The sequence below is a fragment of the Strix aluco genome, chromosome 1 (genome assembly GCF_031877795.1).
Source record: "Strix aluco isolate bStrAlu1 chromosome 1, bStrAlu1.hap1, whole genome shotgun sequence".
In the NCBI taxonomy this organism is placed as follows: Eukaryota; Metazoa; Chordata; class Aves; order Strigiformes; family Strigidae; genus Strix; species Strix aluco.
This window is the reverse complement of record NC_133931.1, coordinates 65,433,190-65,451,369: the sequence shown is the minus strand read 5'-3', so window position 1 is coordinate 65,451,369 and position 18,180 is coordinate 65,433,190. Positions and strand designations below refer to the sequence as shown.

The 18,180-nt window shown below is 35.1% G+C and overlaps 1 protein-coding gene across 10 annotated transcripts in view; it reads right to left on the bottom strand.

Annotated features, from left to right (window-relative positions):
* The window catches only part of ZNF236 (zinc finger protein 236), a 96,414-nt gene that overhangs the window by 28,591 nt on the left and 49,643 nt on the right, over positions 1–18,180 (bottom strand). For 9 of the 10 annotated variants that reach the window (XM_074823213.1, XM_074823239.1, XM_074823223.1 and 6 more), the window contains 10 exons: positions 15,491–15,635; positions 12,389–12,649; positions 11,894–12,144; positions 11,104–11,205; positions 5,951–6,102; positions 4,697–4,800; positions 4,450–4,601; positions 4,122–4,334; positions 3,354–3,633; positions 2,823–2,926 (listed from right to left, as the gene is read on the bottom strand). In XM_074823213.1, coding sequence (XP_074679314.1) covers positions 2,823–2,926; positions 3,354–3,633; positions 4,122–4,334; positions 4,450–4,601; positions 4,697–4,800; positions 5,951–6,102; positions 11,104–11,205; positions 11,894–12,144; positions 12,389–12,649; positions 15,491–15,635 — 1,764 coding nt within the window. The remainder of the gene's footprint in view (positions 1–2,822; positions 2,927–3,353; positions 3,634–4,121; positions 4,335–4,449; positions 4,602–4,696; positions 4,801–5,950; positions 6,103–11,103; positions 11,206–11,893; positions 12,145–12,388; positions 12,650–15,490; positions 15,636–18,180) is intronic. The other variant, XM_074823251.1, reaches the window with a different exon arrangement.

Below are 18,180 nucleotides of genomic sequence, written 5' to 3'. Positions count from 1 at the left end.
TCTAAAAATCAATAGCATTGTACCAACAATTTAAAAAACTACAGATTCTAAACCATTTGAACAGAATAAATATGAAATAGCTAGCCTTTTTCTTTGTAATTTTGGCTGTTTTTCAAATTAATTATGGATCTCAATGAAGGGTATCTTAATTTTTTCCTATTTCTAAAACTCAGTATGCTGTTAAAACTTCCATGCCAAATCTTACTTGGTCACCTTGATGCCTCTGTCCTCCTCATCATCTCACCTTCCTGACTAACCAAGTTGTTTCAACTACACAGCTCATAAAAATGGAGAATTAAGTTTCATCTCGACCTCTTCAGCATTTGGCTTCTCCTTATTTAACCACTTATTTCCTTTTTAATTCCAGCAGCTTTATTCCTCAGTTTTAGACTTTACCTCAATACTGACTAGTATCAATGGATTACAAGTAGGAAACTAATAAAATTTATAAGTGAGATAATATTCTAAAACAGAATACCAACCATGTCAAAGTAATCTAGAAATACAGAAATCTGGTCTATACACATACAGGCCTCTTTCTCTGCTCTCCTTGCAGATTGCACGACATTTGAAAAAAATCCTTGGTCTCAAGTGGAATTTTTAATGTACTACAAATAACAACAATTAACTACAGAGTTCATTTCACTAACCATATGCACAATTGTACAATTCACATAAAGCATAATGTAAATATAAAATCATAGAATGGTTTGGGTTGAAAGGGACCTTAAAAACCATCTAGTTCCAACCCCCCCATCATGGGCAGGGACACCTTCCACTACATCAGGTTGCTCAAAGCCCCGTCCAACCTGGCCTTGAACACTTCCAGGGAGGGGGCAGCCACAACCTCTCTGAGCAACCTGTTCCAGTGTCTCACCACCCACACAGGAAAGAATTTCTTCCTTATGTCTAATCTGAATCTACCCTCTTTCAGTTTAAAACCATTACCCCTCGTCCTATCCCTACACTCCCTGATACAGAGTCCCTCCCCACCTTCCATGTAGGCCCCCTTTAAGTACTGGAAGGCTGCTATAAGGTCTCCCAGGAGCCTTCTCTTCTCTAGGCTGAACAACCCCAACTCTCTCAGCCTGTCCTCATAAGGAAGGTGCTCCAGCCCCCTCATCATCTTCATGGCCTCCTCTGGACCCACTCAAGCAGGTCCATGTCTTTCTTACATTGGGGGCCCCAGAGCTGGACACAGCACTGCAGGTAGGGTCTCACGAGAGCAGCGTAGAGGGGAAGAATCCCCTCCCTCGACCTGCTGGCCACACTTCTCTTGATGCAGCCCAGGATACAGTTGGCTTTCTGGGCTGTGAGCGCACATTGCTGGCTCATATTCAGTTTTCATCCATTAATACCCCCAAGTCCTTCTCTAAAGGGCTGCTCTCAATCCACTGTCCTTTCATGAATTAAAAATAGTTATAAAACTGAAAACAGAAGGTAGGATTATATGGACAAATTTTCATAAGACTGGAAGTCAGCAAGGGAGTTCTTTAAGCACCCAAGCAAGGACCCAAGCTAGTCAATATTGTAATATACATAATGTGGAAGAGGGGATGAACAACAGGTTGGAAAAATCTGTTAAAATTACACAGTTCTGTTACAAAGTTCTGTTTTATATTATTAAAAAGTGTAAAATCATAAAAAGTTTGGAAAAAGAAAGATGGGGAACAATTTCTCATTGTTTCTCAAACAAAAGAACTAGTGGGCTTAGGAACAAAATCATCAGATGGCACACTGAAAATCAAATTTGCAACAAGGCACTTATTGCTACTGGATGTACTGAAGGGCATTTATTTTTACCCAGTTTTTCTGGGTTCAAAAAACAACTGGATAAAACTAATGTAAAACGTTCCATTAAAGGTAGTGAGCAAAAAGATACAATCTCTAGTTCAGAGTCCCACAACTTGCAAACTGCTTGAACCTGGAGGATCATCAAATCTCTACTTTGTTCTCCTCATTATCCTTAGCATCTGCTACTATCTGAGACAAGATACTAACCTACACAGATCTGGTGTAACACAAGAGCGTAGTATTTCTTACTAAACAGCAGTAGAAAGTACAAATACACTGAACTGGAAGGGGAGCTTCCATCAGCAAATTAATTATATATTACAGCATTCTTTTTTTATTTTTGAAAAAAGCTTATAATGCACCTTTGCAAAACTGTAGCCAGTTTTAGAAATTATTTAGTTTAGGATTGGGTTTAGTACAGAAGTTCAGTGGTAAGAAGAAAATAAGTATGAAAGATCTAAAAAGGTTTTTCTTCCATTTACACAAAACTGGGGTTGAAAAATACTACTATTAAAATCTCTCAGGAATACAAAGAAACTACTGTAGAAACCTAAATATTACAGAAATTAGGTTTATATTCAACTTGCATGATTCAAATAGCTGAATGGTCAAATTTTTTGTCCTCTCATTTTTCAATCTACTTATCAGCACAAACATTAACATCTATATTTTTTTTCTTTGACTTAATTTTATAAAATCCTCCAACTCCACCCTCTTGCTCAGGAAAATCATTTAGCATTGAAATGCTACAGCAGATCTGAAATTAAAATATTACAGATACACACATGGTTTTTCCATGAGCTAAGACTATGACTGCTTTACAAGCCTACTAATACAGAAGGCTGTAATAATATGGTTTATTCAAAATACCGTAATATCATTCGATGATGTCGTAAGTAGCACTGTCATTCACAGTGCCATTTCCCAGATCATAGTGAAACATACCATTCCTTGCAAAATCTTTAGTTAAAACAGCCACTCAAGAAAGTAACTAGTTTCTAAACAAAGACATTCAAAATCTTACTGACCTGTGTGTGTTTTAACATGACAATCCAGAGTGGATTTTACAGTGAAACTTTTTCCACATTCTTCACACTTATACGGTTTCTCTCCAGTATGGATACGAACATGCCTAGTAATTCCAGAATACATGTATATGTGAATTTCTACTTTTATGTCAGTTTGTAGAAATATTTATGTTGTATCTTACTAATTTTAGAATTAATTGCATACTTATATTAACATTACATTAAGCAGAACTAGTAAAACTGATTTTTACATGTTCTTATATGCAAGTCCTACAGCAAGAATAAAAAATTTATTCTAAAACTTCATAATGATCATTTTAATGCTGCTGGAAAAGAAATATGAAAAGGCTGGTTTAGTCATATTCAGAACACTTTGACACATATTTTTATATCATACTGAAAAGAATAACGTATGTAAGTATGAGTCAAACTTTAGCTTAGGCATAAAAATGTTATATGAAACTGTTACTGCTAAGTTTCTGGCGAACAATTTAGGAAACTGAAAATATGCAAAACACTTCTATACCTTACCTGACTAAATCACTGGGTTTTTTAAAGCTTTTGGGGCAATAACTACAACAGTTGGCATATTTGGGCTCTGCTTCCAGTTCTGCTTGCTTATCTTTGATTTCACTAATTCTGTCTTTCTCTGCAGCAGATTGGACAAGAACTTTTTCTGAGACAGTGGCACTTTCTCGAGGTCTAATCTTTGCCAGTTCTGCTGTTTCTTCTTCTGTGAAAGTTATGACACCAGGACGAGATTTTCTGGAAGTTCTTTCAGAGTTTTCATCATCGTCTTCAACACATGCAACTATTAAAAAAAACAAAAAACAAAAAACCCCACACATCTGTTTAGTTTAATCTGTCAGCTGAAATTACAAAAATAGAAGGGTTTACTATTAAACACATAGCCACTACATTATGTGCTTGGACTTAAATCTCTTTCAGAGGCCTAGCTACTCATGTCTGTACTTCTTTTAAATAAAGCTGGATTTACAATTCTTATTTTTACAATAATTAAATATAGGTATAAGTAATTTAGGACAAAAAATGTTCTACTTCAGTGACACACTAAAATAACTATGTAACATACAATACCTTGAATATACTGACTCCTCGAAAATTGATTTCTTTAAACAATTCAGATAACAGAGCAATATCAGTGGCTCTGGACATTAGAGATTGTTCATGCTGGAAGGCTAATTTGTAACATTACTGTTATAGCATTCATGTAATCCACTGAAACATCTGTACTTATTATGTAGTAAGGACTGTAAGAGTAAAAATGAAATAATTTACCTCCCCCTCCTGTTTCTGTAGCTGCTGCTACAGCTGAGGAGACTGCCTGATGTTTTTTCATATGTTTTTTGCAGTGAACAGTTGTTCGAAAGCTTTCATCACAGAATGGGCACTTGTAAGGCTTCATGCTCATGTGAGTTGCCATGTGCCTGGTAAGGCTGCCATTAGTTGTGAAGGAGGTATTGCAAATGCTACAGCTGAATGCTTTAACTCCTTAAAGTAACAGAAACAAATAAGTAGCAAGCCATTTGTTTAAGTTTACTTATAGAGGACATTTACAAACCCCAAATGTGAGTTAAGCTAATATAGAGCTGGTATACTCTGTTACCTGTATGAGTCTTCTCATGTGACTTAAGAACTCCTGAGGAAACAAAGCCACGGCCACAGAGCTGGCATTTATAAGGTTTCTCACCAGTATGTGATCGTACATGTTGTTTCAAATGGCTGGATTTCTTAAAACCCTTGTTGCAATATTCACATCTATTAGAAGAAAATTGTTTTCATTAGTTGCATGTAATTTCTAGCCATAAAAAGATTCAGGAAATTCTGTAACAGAACCTAAAAGCGTAACAAACCTATAAGAACGCCTGCTTTGATCTTCATTATCCTCAAGAAAATGAGACCGTTGGGTATGCAATTCAAGTTCCTGTGACGACTGATCTTGGATCAAGCGAGTAGTCTAGAAATCAAAGCCTCAAGTAAATTTCAATAAACAATACTGAAATAAAATCACACAAACAGGCAAGAAAAAATTACAGCATTTACAGTCAACACAAGTAATGAAATTTATGCTTTCAAAAATTTCTGACAAGAAATTAAGAGTGTAATATGATACCTCACTCTTTCATAGTGAGAAGGAAAGCAGCAAAATGTGCACCTACTGAATGGGAATACACAACGTGGTGCACTTACACCTCCCTGTGAATCTAGACAAAAACATGTCTAGAGTCTTGTAGATTTTCTGGTGTTTGAGGGGTTAAATTTAACACTAAAGCAACTATTTCAAACAGTATGAGCCCCACACTGACTAGCAAAATGCACAGCGGTGCTTGACAGACTTCACTACTTTTTGAACAGATTTTTCCTCTAAGCAAAAACCACCACAGAATAATCCTTGAGAATGACAGCATGTTTTAAGATCTGAAGACAAGAAATCTCCAAAGCCCGTAGGATGAAATTACTCAAACTCTTCCAATCCTAAAACCCACCTCAGTTCTCTGACTGACATTTGCCCCTTGCAAACAAGCATGAAGGGACACTAATTCATACAGGTCATTATGGTAGACACATTACTACAGATGGTCTTCATGCTAAGTACTGGTACCATCATAAAAAGTTACATTTAAACTGTTGGCAATTAAGCTCTTTTACAAATTTAACCAGATGAGAACCACAAAAGCACATCATACATTGCAACATGCAAGCTCCATGAATGATCACTACACATTTGTAATGTTATTTTTATTGCTTGATCAGATCTGTATCCATAGAAATTAAAAAATTAGGACAGAATATAGTGCGATAATGTATAATTATTTTATAACATTACGTATTTCCCTTCGTTTGAGACTTACAATCCAACCTTATAGCACGATATTATTTTTTAAGCCTAGAGCATCAAAATGTACAATTTTTTTTTTTCCCCAGAAACATGTAGCCAGATCACTTATCCTCCCCCTGCCCTTTTATTTTCCAGTTGTTAAACACAAACACGCAAAAAAAATAATGAAACTTTTCTGACTTCTCAGTCTACCTAATCACCAATAAAATAGTTCAAAGAAACTCAGCACTGAACAGAATGATTATCTCTGCCTTCTAGCAGTACTTACTACGTTAATAGTGTCTGTACTTGGAACCTGAAGAAGGGCGGGTGGATGGTAACTTGTTGAAAGAGCCTGAGATTCAAGTGTGCTTGAATCCTGCAGCTGCTGTACAGCTGGAAATTGAGTCTGTTGATTGTAGCTGTCATTCACTGTAAAACCTGCCGAAAATTGAACAGTCACAAACCTGGAAAATACACTGAATTGGACTTTGAATAACACCACACTATTTTGAAGACTACCTTCAAAAGAGATTAAGTAGTATTACCATATAGTAATACTCATTTTATACTCTTCACTGTTGAAAGTCAAAATATACAAGTGTTTCTGGCATCTATGTAACATGCATAATAGGGTTACTTACCATTAGCTGGAATTCTATTGGAAAATCTCCTCCACAGAAAAACACTGTTTGAAGTTTCTTCGGGGTGCCACAATTACCTTAGAGCCATTGAAATTTTGAATTTCTTGTATGTAAGCATGCATGTGTCAAACAGGTTGACCCATCTCCCTTTATCCACGTTGGTACCACGCTCCCTTAACTACACTGGAAGCCGATCACAAGGATGCAAAGCTCAGTGGGGAGGATGGCGGGTGAGTGGAGGAGATGACCCAATAGGAGAACTCCAGTTTCTGATAAAGTAACCCCATTTTCTCCTACTTTGGATCTCCTCCACATATTCCCACTCTTTAGATAATAGTAAAGTAGAGCCTCTCAAAGGCAAACTGCAAAGTAAAAAATAAACATATTTTTATTCACATTTCCAGTATAAAGACCTGTAATTTGTATTCAGTTTTGTTCTTCTGAAATATCAGATCTTAATCACCTCCTTTTCTAAATGAATGAATGAAATGATAGTATCAATGATTCAGAGCCAGGGAAGTATAGCTCATTGCAGGGTTTTTTAATGCTATTAGAGATGTCCTTCTATCAACCCCTCTAAGCCCTAATACTTCTACCAGGAAAAAAAAAAAAAAAAAAATCAATGTTATGTGGAAAAAAATGAAACCACAAGTATCAGTAATTAAGGTAAGGGCAGCAATTTTACTATTTCTGTGCAGTTTGCCTTTAGTGGACAAAAAGGGTGAAGATTATGAAAACAGGGTAGAAACAAACCCACATCAGATGATCACAGCATCAAAGGCCAAAAAGCAATGCTTAAAGAATGTCTTGAATTACAGTACATCAAAAACTGGGATGTGTTAAGTTTAAGCAGAAATTTTCCCAAAAGACACTTTTCACAGCAGAAGAACACTGTTATCCATATAGGAAAAAAACCCTACTTGTATGCTATTGCTTACAGCACAGAATGAAAACTAACAAATGCAAACAAATCTTGAAAGCTTCATTAGTCAGGTTGTAACTTATCACCAAACCTAATGCTGCAACTTGTATATTATTTTCTCTCCTAGAACTACCAAGATTACAAGGAAAAAAGATTCAACAACTTGAACTTGCACCTCAATTACTCTTAGTGAAATGACAAAAAAGTAGCCTGAAGAACAGCAATGCAAAGCTTTATGGTGATAAGAGGGCTGCTAATTTCTATTTTCAAATACATTTTAAAAGCACCTTTATGGAAAAATGGTATTCCCACTACACTTGATGAGAACACAAAAAACCAAGCCTCAAGAAACTGAAGTAAAAGTGATGTCACTTCCATGCCCCACATTAAAAAAAAAAAAAAAGGACATGACTAACATGACTATTAAATGTACAAAGAAACAGCTATCTAAAAGAACTGAACCTTTTTTTAATCGGAAACTAATTTTTACTAGCTAAGAACAGAAAAAGAAATTACTGTACCATGACCTATTTCACTTTACAGTGTTTTAATAAAAACAATTATCGACATCCTGAAAAATTTCCCAGGATCATGCAACAAAATGCTCAGGAAGAACAGTTCTGAATTTAGAGATATTTTGGGACAAACTGAAGAAAGAAATACAACTTCTGAAAGCAGTTCTGGAGTAAATGTAAACCAATGCCATAACAAGAATATACATAATGCAACTCCATTTTGCTCAATACCTAGTATGAAGGTCAATTTCTACTAAAAATTTTAGAAAGATCTGACAATTTTGAGCATGCTAAAGGCATTTGCTACCACCATACTATTTCTACAGAACAGCATTAAAAAAAACCCCACAACATCAAACACCAAAAAACAGACATTCAGTCTGAGAAAGAGACAGAAATAAATTTCAGAACCCTCATTTTCTGCTCATTTTCATCATTATATATTGTTTCTCACAAGCTTCTGCTTAATCTTCAAAGAACAGAGAGCATCTTAAGCTCTGTATAATAAGGGGAATCTCTTACTACTTACTACTCTTAACTTGGAATTAGGTTTTGTGTTATTTCAGTACAAGTAATCATTTGCATTGCTTGTTTTTTCTTGGTTTTAGGACATAACTCAACCTATTCTCTTCTACCTTAACAAAACATACTGAAAAAAATAGAGGACTCTGGAAATCAGTTTACTAGTGGAAAGATGTGTCTGACACATGAGAATGAGAAAACAACAGTATGGTAGTTCATAGCAAATACAGTATTTTAGCTTAGTAAAAACTTGAAGTCTTTACTGACAGATCATTTGAATTCTAACATTACAAACACATCTACATGCACATGTGCATCTCAGTGGGGGTCAGTGCCTAGCAATTAAATGTTCTGCAGGTTTGCTTCCTAGGTAACTTTTGGAACCAGCTGAACAGTACTGACTGGAATCAATGTGTAAATAGGTACTGAAAGAAGTGGAATTCCAAGTCCTGAGAATTCTTAGGAAAGCAAAACAGCAGTCTGGTAGCAAGGCCACATTTGCATGGGCTACAGAATAACAGTATTTGGACTTCTAGTTTTTCAAGATCACTCTCCTATCACCACTAATTGAATTATTAACATTCAACCATGCTTACAGAAAGACTTTAAAGAAGAAAAGGTGACATAATCTATATGAAATCACATTTCATGACAGATGATATTCAATAACCCAAAGACATTTTCTGATAAAAGATCCATTCAGTTGTTCTGACCTCCCTAAAAAGTCTTCAAATGAAGACGCCTGAATATGTAAACTACAAAGAACACTGAAGTCCTTTTTCTCAGTCTTCAAATCTAGCTCAGATGAATAACAGATTACGATACAGCAGTACCCTCATAAGATCTGCACTTCTTTACACGTCTGAACATATCAAGAAGAAAATCTATCTGAACAAACCAGAAATTCTGTGGAAGTATTACAAACCAACCTGAAAGAATAAACAAAGTTCTGACAAGGTCTGTGAAGACCTAGAGATCAGCCTCATCTGTCTGAAATGCAAAGATTTCCTTTTTTTCTTAAAAAAAGGAAAAAGAAAAATCAAAAACCTATCGAAGATTTTTTTAAAACTCCTACGTTGTTTTATTAATAAACACTGAGCCAAAATATTTTAACATGATTACAGTCTATGAATATCAAGGATAAAAAAGACATAGTGTTTTAACCTTGAATCTTTTGCCTAGCTGATAGGAAAAAGAAATTAGGAGCATGAAGCACAGATGCAGACATAGGGAGAGGGTCGACCAATTTAACGCATGCATCCGCGCAAATGCTTACCTACCTGAAATTCAAAAATTTTGAAGGGCTCCAGGATCTTCAAGGAAACTTCAAAGAGTTGGGAATCTGTGGATGAGATTCCAAGTAGAATAGGAGACATCTTATACAAATGAGACTTTAAAAAAGCCACACTACAGAAGTTCTGATTCTCTGTACCAATTCTATAATGTACCGATGATCAGCCTAGATTTCTGATGATGAAAGAATTGTTTTGTGAGATCTAGAAGAGTCTCCCTCCTTCCCAAGAAATCACTCAGCATTCAGTATTTATTTAATGGAGAAGATACACATACATAGAAATGGAAGTCTAAATAAGACAACAAAACAAGGTTTACTATTGGATTTTCAAATTCAAAGGAGCTGTAAAAATCCAAACAAAAACCACCACCACTCTTGAGAGTAACACAGAGTGAAAGGTTGCACTTTTTTTCTGTAGTCTCTTTTCATTCATTTGGAAAACTGTAAGAGGTAACCAATGAAAATAATCCACAGGGTTTTAACAGAATCAGCTTCAAACTTGTTTAATAAAGGCGGAGACTTTAGGTTTTTTTCTCAGTTACATAGAAAGCAGCACAACCTAGAGAATTAAAATCGGCAACAAATTATACTATTTCTTCACAGTGTCATGCAACTTAGCACAGTCAATTACGTTTTTACAAAAGGCACTATACAACTAAACAGGGAATGAAATTAAGAACAGAGGAGTTTAAGCACATTGAAAACCAATTACTGGTTACCAGTTATATAAATATGAAGCTATTTGCTGAAGTCAGAAACAAGGAGGAAGAGATCAGCTGGTCAGCCAGTGAGGTCCACTTCCCAACCAAAACATATGAAAACCCCTTGAACATACACGCCTTCCCTGCCTGCCCCCTCCACCCCCCCCCCCCCCCAAAAAAAAAACCCTCTCAAAATAACAAAACTACTAGCTTCATACCAAGCAACAAATTCTAGCAGTGAAAAGCAAAGGAACACTTCATTCTCTGCAGGCTACATAAGCCTTACACATATTTCTCAGTATTTTGTATGGGGCAGGGGGGGTTGTCCAATTGTTTACAGTCTCTTAATTTGTTACTTGCATAGCTTTATAAAATACAAAAGGAAACTGCTGTGGTTAGGTGAACATATGATTTTTACGTGATTATATTTTGCATTGTCTTTTTTTCATAATGAATCCCAACAGCTACTCAGTCAAATTTTAGACCATGATTCTGATCATCTCAGGTTATGAGCACGTATATTTAAGGGGAAAGTTGTATAAACTGCCTACTGCCACAGCAATTTCAAACACAATCAAGGAAAGAATATGAAATGCCTGTCTGTAAACTCCATACTGTCATGACTAAACATTGGCTCATAAAAGCACGATCCATTTATATTTAAGTATTGAAAATATTCTACCAAATATAGTTTCAAAATAGTAATTTAAGAAAAAGTTTTTGCAAGTTCTCTGCATTGCAGTTACTTTGATTGTGGATGCCCACTTTTGAAATGCGTTATGATAGCTATGTTGTAAAACCAGATTTATAAAAATGACTTTGAAAACCTTTATTTATTACTAACCTTGTGATAAGCCCTGTTGATCAAATGGCTGCTGTGTTATAGCTTGTTGTTCAAATTGAGTGATGTTTTCCTGTAAAGCATGCTGAGATGTCACAAATCTATCTGAAATGGGGAAAGGAAGAGGACAAAAAAAAAAAAAAAAAAAAAAAAAATCAGGAGAAGATGTAATTAACTGGATAATTCAGTTATTCCTAAAAACCTACATTTTATACTCATCTGAATTTTTACTGCATTAAAATAAATAAAAAATTATGACCTGAATAGGTATTCAAATCTTTGCTTATTGTAGGCTTTATTTAATTTCTCTGCAGTACTTGCTAACTCATTACATCATGAAAAAAGCAAATAAGTAAAACCAAAATATTTTGTTCCACTATTATTAATAGAATAAGTACATGAAATATTTTGTATTCTCCCACCTCAAAACACAGGTATTACTTCTCAAGTAGACTATTTACCAGTGCTTTTTATTAATAACAGAAGTGACATGGTAAAGTTTTGTATGCATAGTATTATTTTTCTGAATGTTGGTTTAGTAGTTTTGTTTAATACAACTAAATGGTGCAAACCTTAATCAATCTTTTTATATTTTTAACAGTAAACCTAAACACCAATGAATGAAATAAACTGTACAATATACTTTAAGGAGTTATTTTTCACTCTATGCATTTTTCTAGCTGTTTACTTGCATTGTCTTGAAACTCAAATCACTGAAATTTGTGAAGAAAAAGTTATCTGAGAACTTGTAAACTTACCTCATTATAAAGCTTACCATATTTCAAATACTCACCCTCATCTTGCTCTAAAGGTTGATCAGTCAATTGTTGTTCTAGTGCTGTTTCTTCTGTGCCTACTACTGGCTGCTGGTCTAATTCTAAAATAGCCTGCTGATCTGTTGCAACAGCTTCTGACTGCTGTAGCTCATCACTTTCAATCTCCACTTGCATCTGTGTAGAAACATGAATGCTCTGCTGATCTACTGTAGAATCATCTATTGAAGCAGACTGCTGATGCTGCTGAAGTTGCTGTGCAAGTTCATATCTGCAAAGAAAGGTAAGAAGGTCTTTCTACGGCTTCAGTTAGTTATCCTAACTATTTACATAAATTTTTATAATACACCATAATTTACTATACCTTCAGAGCTATCCAAGTGTTTGCTACCCATAAATAAACACTCTTATTCAATTGTTAGTATTTGCTACAGAGCAAAGATGCCTTTCCAAGTATCTTTAAGGAAGGGCTACTGAAATACATTGAAGGATTCATATAAAAATTGTAAACATACCTGTGAGTCTTCATGTGTTTTTTACAGTTTAGTGATGTTTTGAATGTTTTTTGACAATATGGACACATATATGGCCGAAGGTCATTATGGATCCCCATATGTCGCCTGAGGCTACCACCAGTAGTGAAGGCCCCGTTGCATATAAGACACTTAAAAGCTTTCAATCCAGTGTGTGTTCTAATATGTGCTTTCAGAACTCCAGCTGACACAAAACCTCTTCCACACTGAGAGCACTTAAATGGCTTTTCACCAGTATGTGACCTTTTTAAGAGAAAGCAGAAGTTAAATCTACTTTAACAGCCTGATTTACAAAGTTATTAAAAGACTGTATTTTAAAATGAGCAAAATAAACCCAATTAAGGCGACTGCTGTATGGATGGAAGAGGCCTCAGTTAAGAAAATCCAGACATTAAAGCTTTAATAAATTATAAACAACCTGCATGTCAACAGTGGCAGGGCTAGAAGCAATACTGTCTTGACAGTTTTAATTATGTTCTACAGTCCCATCAAACCAACATTTGGGTTGAATTTTTCCATGCCAGATAATATACTAGTTCTTCAGACTAGTATATTATCATTCACATGTATTTTCCTCAATTAAGCTAAAACAAAAGTTTGGAGAAAAATATACAGTCCTCCTCATATTATATAGTACTACTATGTTTAATCACAAAATTTTTGGGAAAAGAACTGTGTCCATCCTGAATACCCCCTGAACAAGGCACAGTACAACCAGTCTTTCAGGCTAGTTGAAAACAATATTCAAGTGGGGAAACTCTCTCACCTATGCTACCAACATGTTCCCCTCACTATATATCTTTCCTTTCAGAAGTGTTAGAGGAGATATAAAGCAGACTGAAGGACAGGTTAGGAAATAGAGAGGAGTGAAATGAGAATTTTAAGGGTTATGACTGTAGCATCCCTGGAGCGAGAGCTAGGAGGAAGGCAATGTGAATGCTAGGAAATGGAACATAAAGGAAGCAGGATTTAATAAAATTGCAAAAAGGTAAGGATGGCTTATGATTACAGTAACCTTAGAAGCCTATGACCACCACATCAGATTCCATAATAAAGAAGTGTGACTGAGATCAAGATTACTGTTTTGCTACCAATATACATCTATGGAAATCAGCACTAGGGTATCCCAACCTTTGCTTGGTGTGCCTGGGAGAATCTGACATACTATTCAGTCACTGCTCTACCGAAAATACCCCTACTACAAGCTTTGAAAGAGAGAAACAAGCTTTCTAAGCAATGATCAACATCATTCCATGAAGACAGACTGACCACACAAGTGTGAAGTCTAGTAGTTTAGGTATAGCAATGCCAACTTATGAAGAACAAACATGGAAAAAGGGAAAAGTTTCCAATTCCTCTACAAAACCCCTAACAAAGGCTAGCTTCACTCAGCACTCTGTTGCAAAGATCAATCAGAAAAAGCACAGTGGCAAGTGATTGGTACCTCCATCACATCTTTATATTTTCAGTATAGGAGAAGAAAAATAAAGATGCACTAAGTAACAAGGATTTTAAAGATGGTTTATCCTGAGCTGGAGTACGTGTATACCAAGCAGCAGAATGAATTCAAGCACAGCTATCTGAAGAACAGAATTTTCAAACACAAAATGTATTCTGACAAGAAAAAAAATAACTGTATTCAGTGCATGTAAACCAATTGTTTACCTAAGAAGCTGTTCATGTTCTGTGTACTAAACACTTTCAATTTCCATGCGAAGAATTCTGACAAAACTGTGAAACAAAAATTAACTAGGCCAATCAGTCAAGTGCATTTCTCTAAAACAAATGAAAGATGAAAAACTATGAATCTGAATAAAACTGTAAACTACATAAATGCTTCAGTAAAATATGCATAAATTTAGCTTATATTTAGGCTAAATAAGGCCATCTTTAGGCAGATAAGGCCCTCTTTAGTGGCAACTAACTTTTTAATGGTAACTAACTATTGGCAGTTACACTCTAAGAAAATAAAGAGACAACTGTGAAACACAATTAAAATCAACTATTACAATGAAGGTGGCAATGATGCAAACCAGCAACATTTACTAATTTAAAATTATTTTGATTTAAATCAATCCAGCTTGAGTCTACAAATGACAGTGAGAAATCTAGGTAGGATATTACAAAAGGAAAAGATGTAATATTGCAAGGCTTCCTCCCCTCCCATTAAGACAGCATAGAGAAACCAAGAACTGTTTCAAGCCAGTTTGAGAACCTACCAATACTGAACTTGATTTCTCAGGAGAACATGAGGAACTCACCATGATTTGAACTAGAGAAAGCAAGAAAACGGTAGAGCTTACATTGCAGGAACAAGCAGATTGCCACTTGCTTGTATGGAATCTTTCCTTAGATTCCAGTGAGCACCTTTGGTGGGTTTTTTCACATTTTGTCCTCCAGTTATTCATAGTTTATAAATCAGGGAGTAGTGTTTGATAACTTGACTAAATGTCAAAGCTCACTGCCTATAAAACTGCAACCCAATCTGACTTTGAAGCTACTCTTTCTTTTGAAAACAAGATTGGATTAGTTACCTCCAGTGGTTCCCCTCCAACGTAAATTTTTCTGTGACTCCATGACCTTGTGGATGTAACAAACACCCACTATATGGAACTTGAACTGAACTTTGATAAACAAAATGATCCCCAAGAACATTTACTCAATTACAATGTAAGCCTAAATTCTTTTAGGTTTAGTACACAGAAAAGAACACACAGAATAAAAAGCTTGTTTCCTTCGGAAAAAACAGGAGTTGCATACAAAGCAGATGATCTGGAGTATGTAATTACAAAATTACAACAAGAATTCCCATGCAACATTTGCTATTTATATACATAGTTTAGGAAAAAAGAGTCCAAGAGTTAATAAGCCAAACTGCACACTAAAAACAACCACTCGTACTGCTAGGACTGCACATACATATGAATTAGTCTAAAGCCTCCTCCAACTTTACCAGCAAAAACCGATTACCACTGGTTCACTATTTAAGAGACGGTAAATAAAGTTTCTTCAGTGAATACTATATAAATTTCATGCTTTTCTGTAAATTTGTTATTACATACATTTCCTTTGTATTTATTTTACCTGATGTGTTGTTTAAGATGACAAGATTTTTTATAGGCTCGATGGCAATAAAAACATTTGTATGGTCTGTCTCCATCATTCACAAAATTATTGTTAAAATAATTTTGGAAGAACTGGCTATTCCTTGGGATTGGCTGGATAAGACCTGCACACATAAACACACACACACAAAAAGGAAAAATTAATTGGTAAAAGTTATTCCAAAGTTACAGCAGTCTGAAGAGCTAGTATTTGAAAAGAAAAAGGGACTAAACTCTTAGAATACAAGAATATAAAGAAAACGAGCATGTTTTCAGCACTTATTTAAAATTATGCATGCATCTATTTAGCATTATACATATTACATTACACATGCTATCTGTTTTAGTGATAGCTCTTTTTTATCCGTAAGTCCACCTCATTATATTAAGCCTGAAATATGTCCAAAATAAGCATTAACTTTAAAAAAAGTTGGCAGTTATGAATTCACTGCTAATCAAATAATATTTTGCTCTTCCAACCTCCACCTTAACCAAATGACATTTATTCAGTGTAGCCCAGATACACAGTGTAACTTGACAAATATGTAATATGCATTTTGTGAAAAGTACAAAACACCACGATATATATCTGCCCTTAGTTAAAAGGATAAAAAAGTCCATTAAAAATTGTTGTATTGGCACATCATCTACTTTGGTTAATCAGTCAGTTTTGCTAATTCTCTGGGAACCTCCAAAAATGTATTGGGAAAAAAACAAACCCAAAACCTCAGACCAACTTATTTAAATAAATGCTCTTTATATACTGGTCCCTGAAGTCAGTCAAGTATCATTTTGGAAAATCAGTTAAAAGTTCCTGCTACTAAATGTCCAACTGCTGATGCAAGAGTATGCTGTCTCAGAAGCAGCCAATAGAAGGGTGTGACAAAATGAGAACAGTAGCAGACTTCTCAAGTAAAAAAAACTCATCATCATTCACACATCTGTGAACTCAAAAGTGCTCATCACAATACTAACACACAAGGTTGAGGGAGTGGTGCAAAGTTTCAACAAATATGCAAAAGACTCCTTTATGGTCCTAAATATTCACCACAAAAGCCTTTTATGCCGTCTTTTCCTTCTTCAGACTGCTTCATCTAGCATGCTTATGTTTCATATTCAGAAAGGAAAGCCTGAAGGGTTTCTGCTGACTTCCAAATGTAATTGAAAAGGGCAGAAGACAAGGAGAGGGAATTCTCTCAATTTTGAGAAGAGATGGCAACAATGAAAAAAGAAGTTTATCTGTCTCAGAAAAAGTTTTTTATATATATATGTTATACATACATATATTTATAAATACCTATATGCCAAAACTTCCTCCACCTTCCCCAACTAACTCAGTTGGTCTCGAAAATATTTTTTCTTAAAAAAACCCAAAAAACATGCCCCCCCCAAAATAAAAACCCAAGCCAAACAAAAAGACCCCAAACTAAACCCAAACAAAGAACCCACCAAAACCAAAACCACAACCCTACTTTCTAAATTCCTTCTGGCATTCTTCTGTGATGATAATTAGTAGCAGTGTACAGGAGATGACAAAAGTCTTCCAAATCAGAGAAGGAACTCCGTATGACAAATATTTACTCTCAGTTATTTTTGATCATATAAAAGCAGAATAATTTGGTTAATTCTTAGAAAGAATGATAGCTGACTAACTTGTGAGCATATTCCAGGTTACAATGGTTCTGGTCTGCAGAAGCACTGCAGAAATTCCTGTTCAACTTGGATAAATGAAACATTTCTCCAAACTGTTGGAACAGTTAAAGGTGGCTCTACACTGTATATAGCAAGTCAGCAAAACAGTTCTCAGTAGGAACATTCTATAAAAACATATTTCTTCTCCCACTAGTTCCACCTTTGCAACCACCGTACACACTAGAAAAATTACAGTATTTTTCTTCATTTTCTAGTCAATAAACACCAACAACTAATGCAATAAAATGAAACAAACATTGTAACAGGTAGAGAACAATTTGAGAACTTTTTTTTATAGACTTTTAGAATACTTTAGATTTTATTAAAAAGCAAAATATATATAAACTTTTTTTTTTCATCAAAGGTGCCACTCAAAAATTAACACTAGTACAGAGCAACAATACTAGCTCCTTGACATCTCTAAAAGAAGTAAGATTTTTTTCTGGCAACGGTGGAAACATGTCAATGGGTTGAAAAAACATGATATCTTCTAGACAAATGGTGGGAATTCTTATTTTTACATTGAATATTCCAGTATCAGCAGAGTTCACATGTTATCAATACATGTAGGAAACCACTTTTATAGTCTTTCATCTTTGTTAATATTAACTTTTTTCCAAAAATGGGAATTTCACTGCACAGATCTTAATTGTATTGAATTACCTTTTTCTTTAAAATCGGGAAATAGGACTGTACCTGTTTCCAGGGTTCACTCAAGAAAGAAATATTGTGTGATCTGAATATCTAAAGCCGTCAGCGAAGTTTTTTTGCTACTCTGAAAATTTAAGTTTCTTATACCTGATGCCAAAATAACCATTACTCTTGCATACAGTAATTCTTGGAAGCAGTGAAAGCAAAAGGATTTTTAGAGACTGATAAAGATTTTAGGCTAAAGATATTACCAGTATAATATTCTACTATACAAAGATGACTACACAACAGACAAGGCACGGGTTAGCAGACTAGTAAGTCAAATAA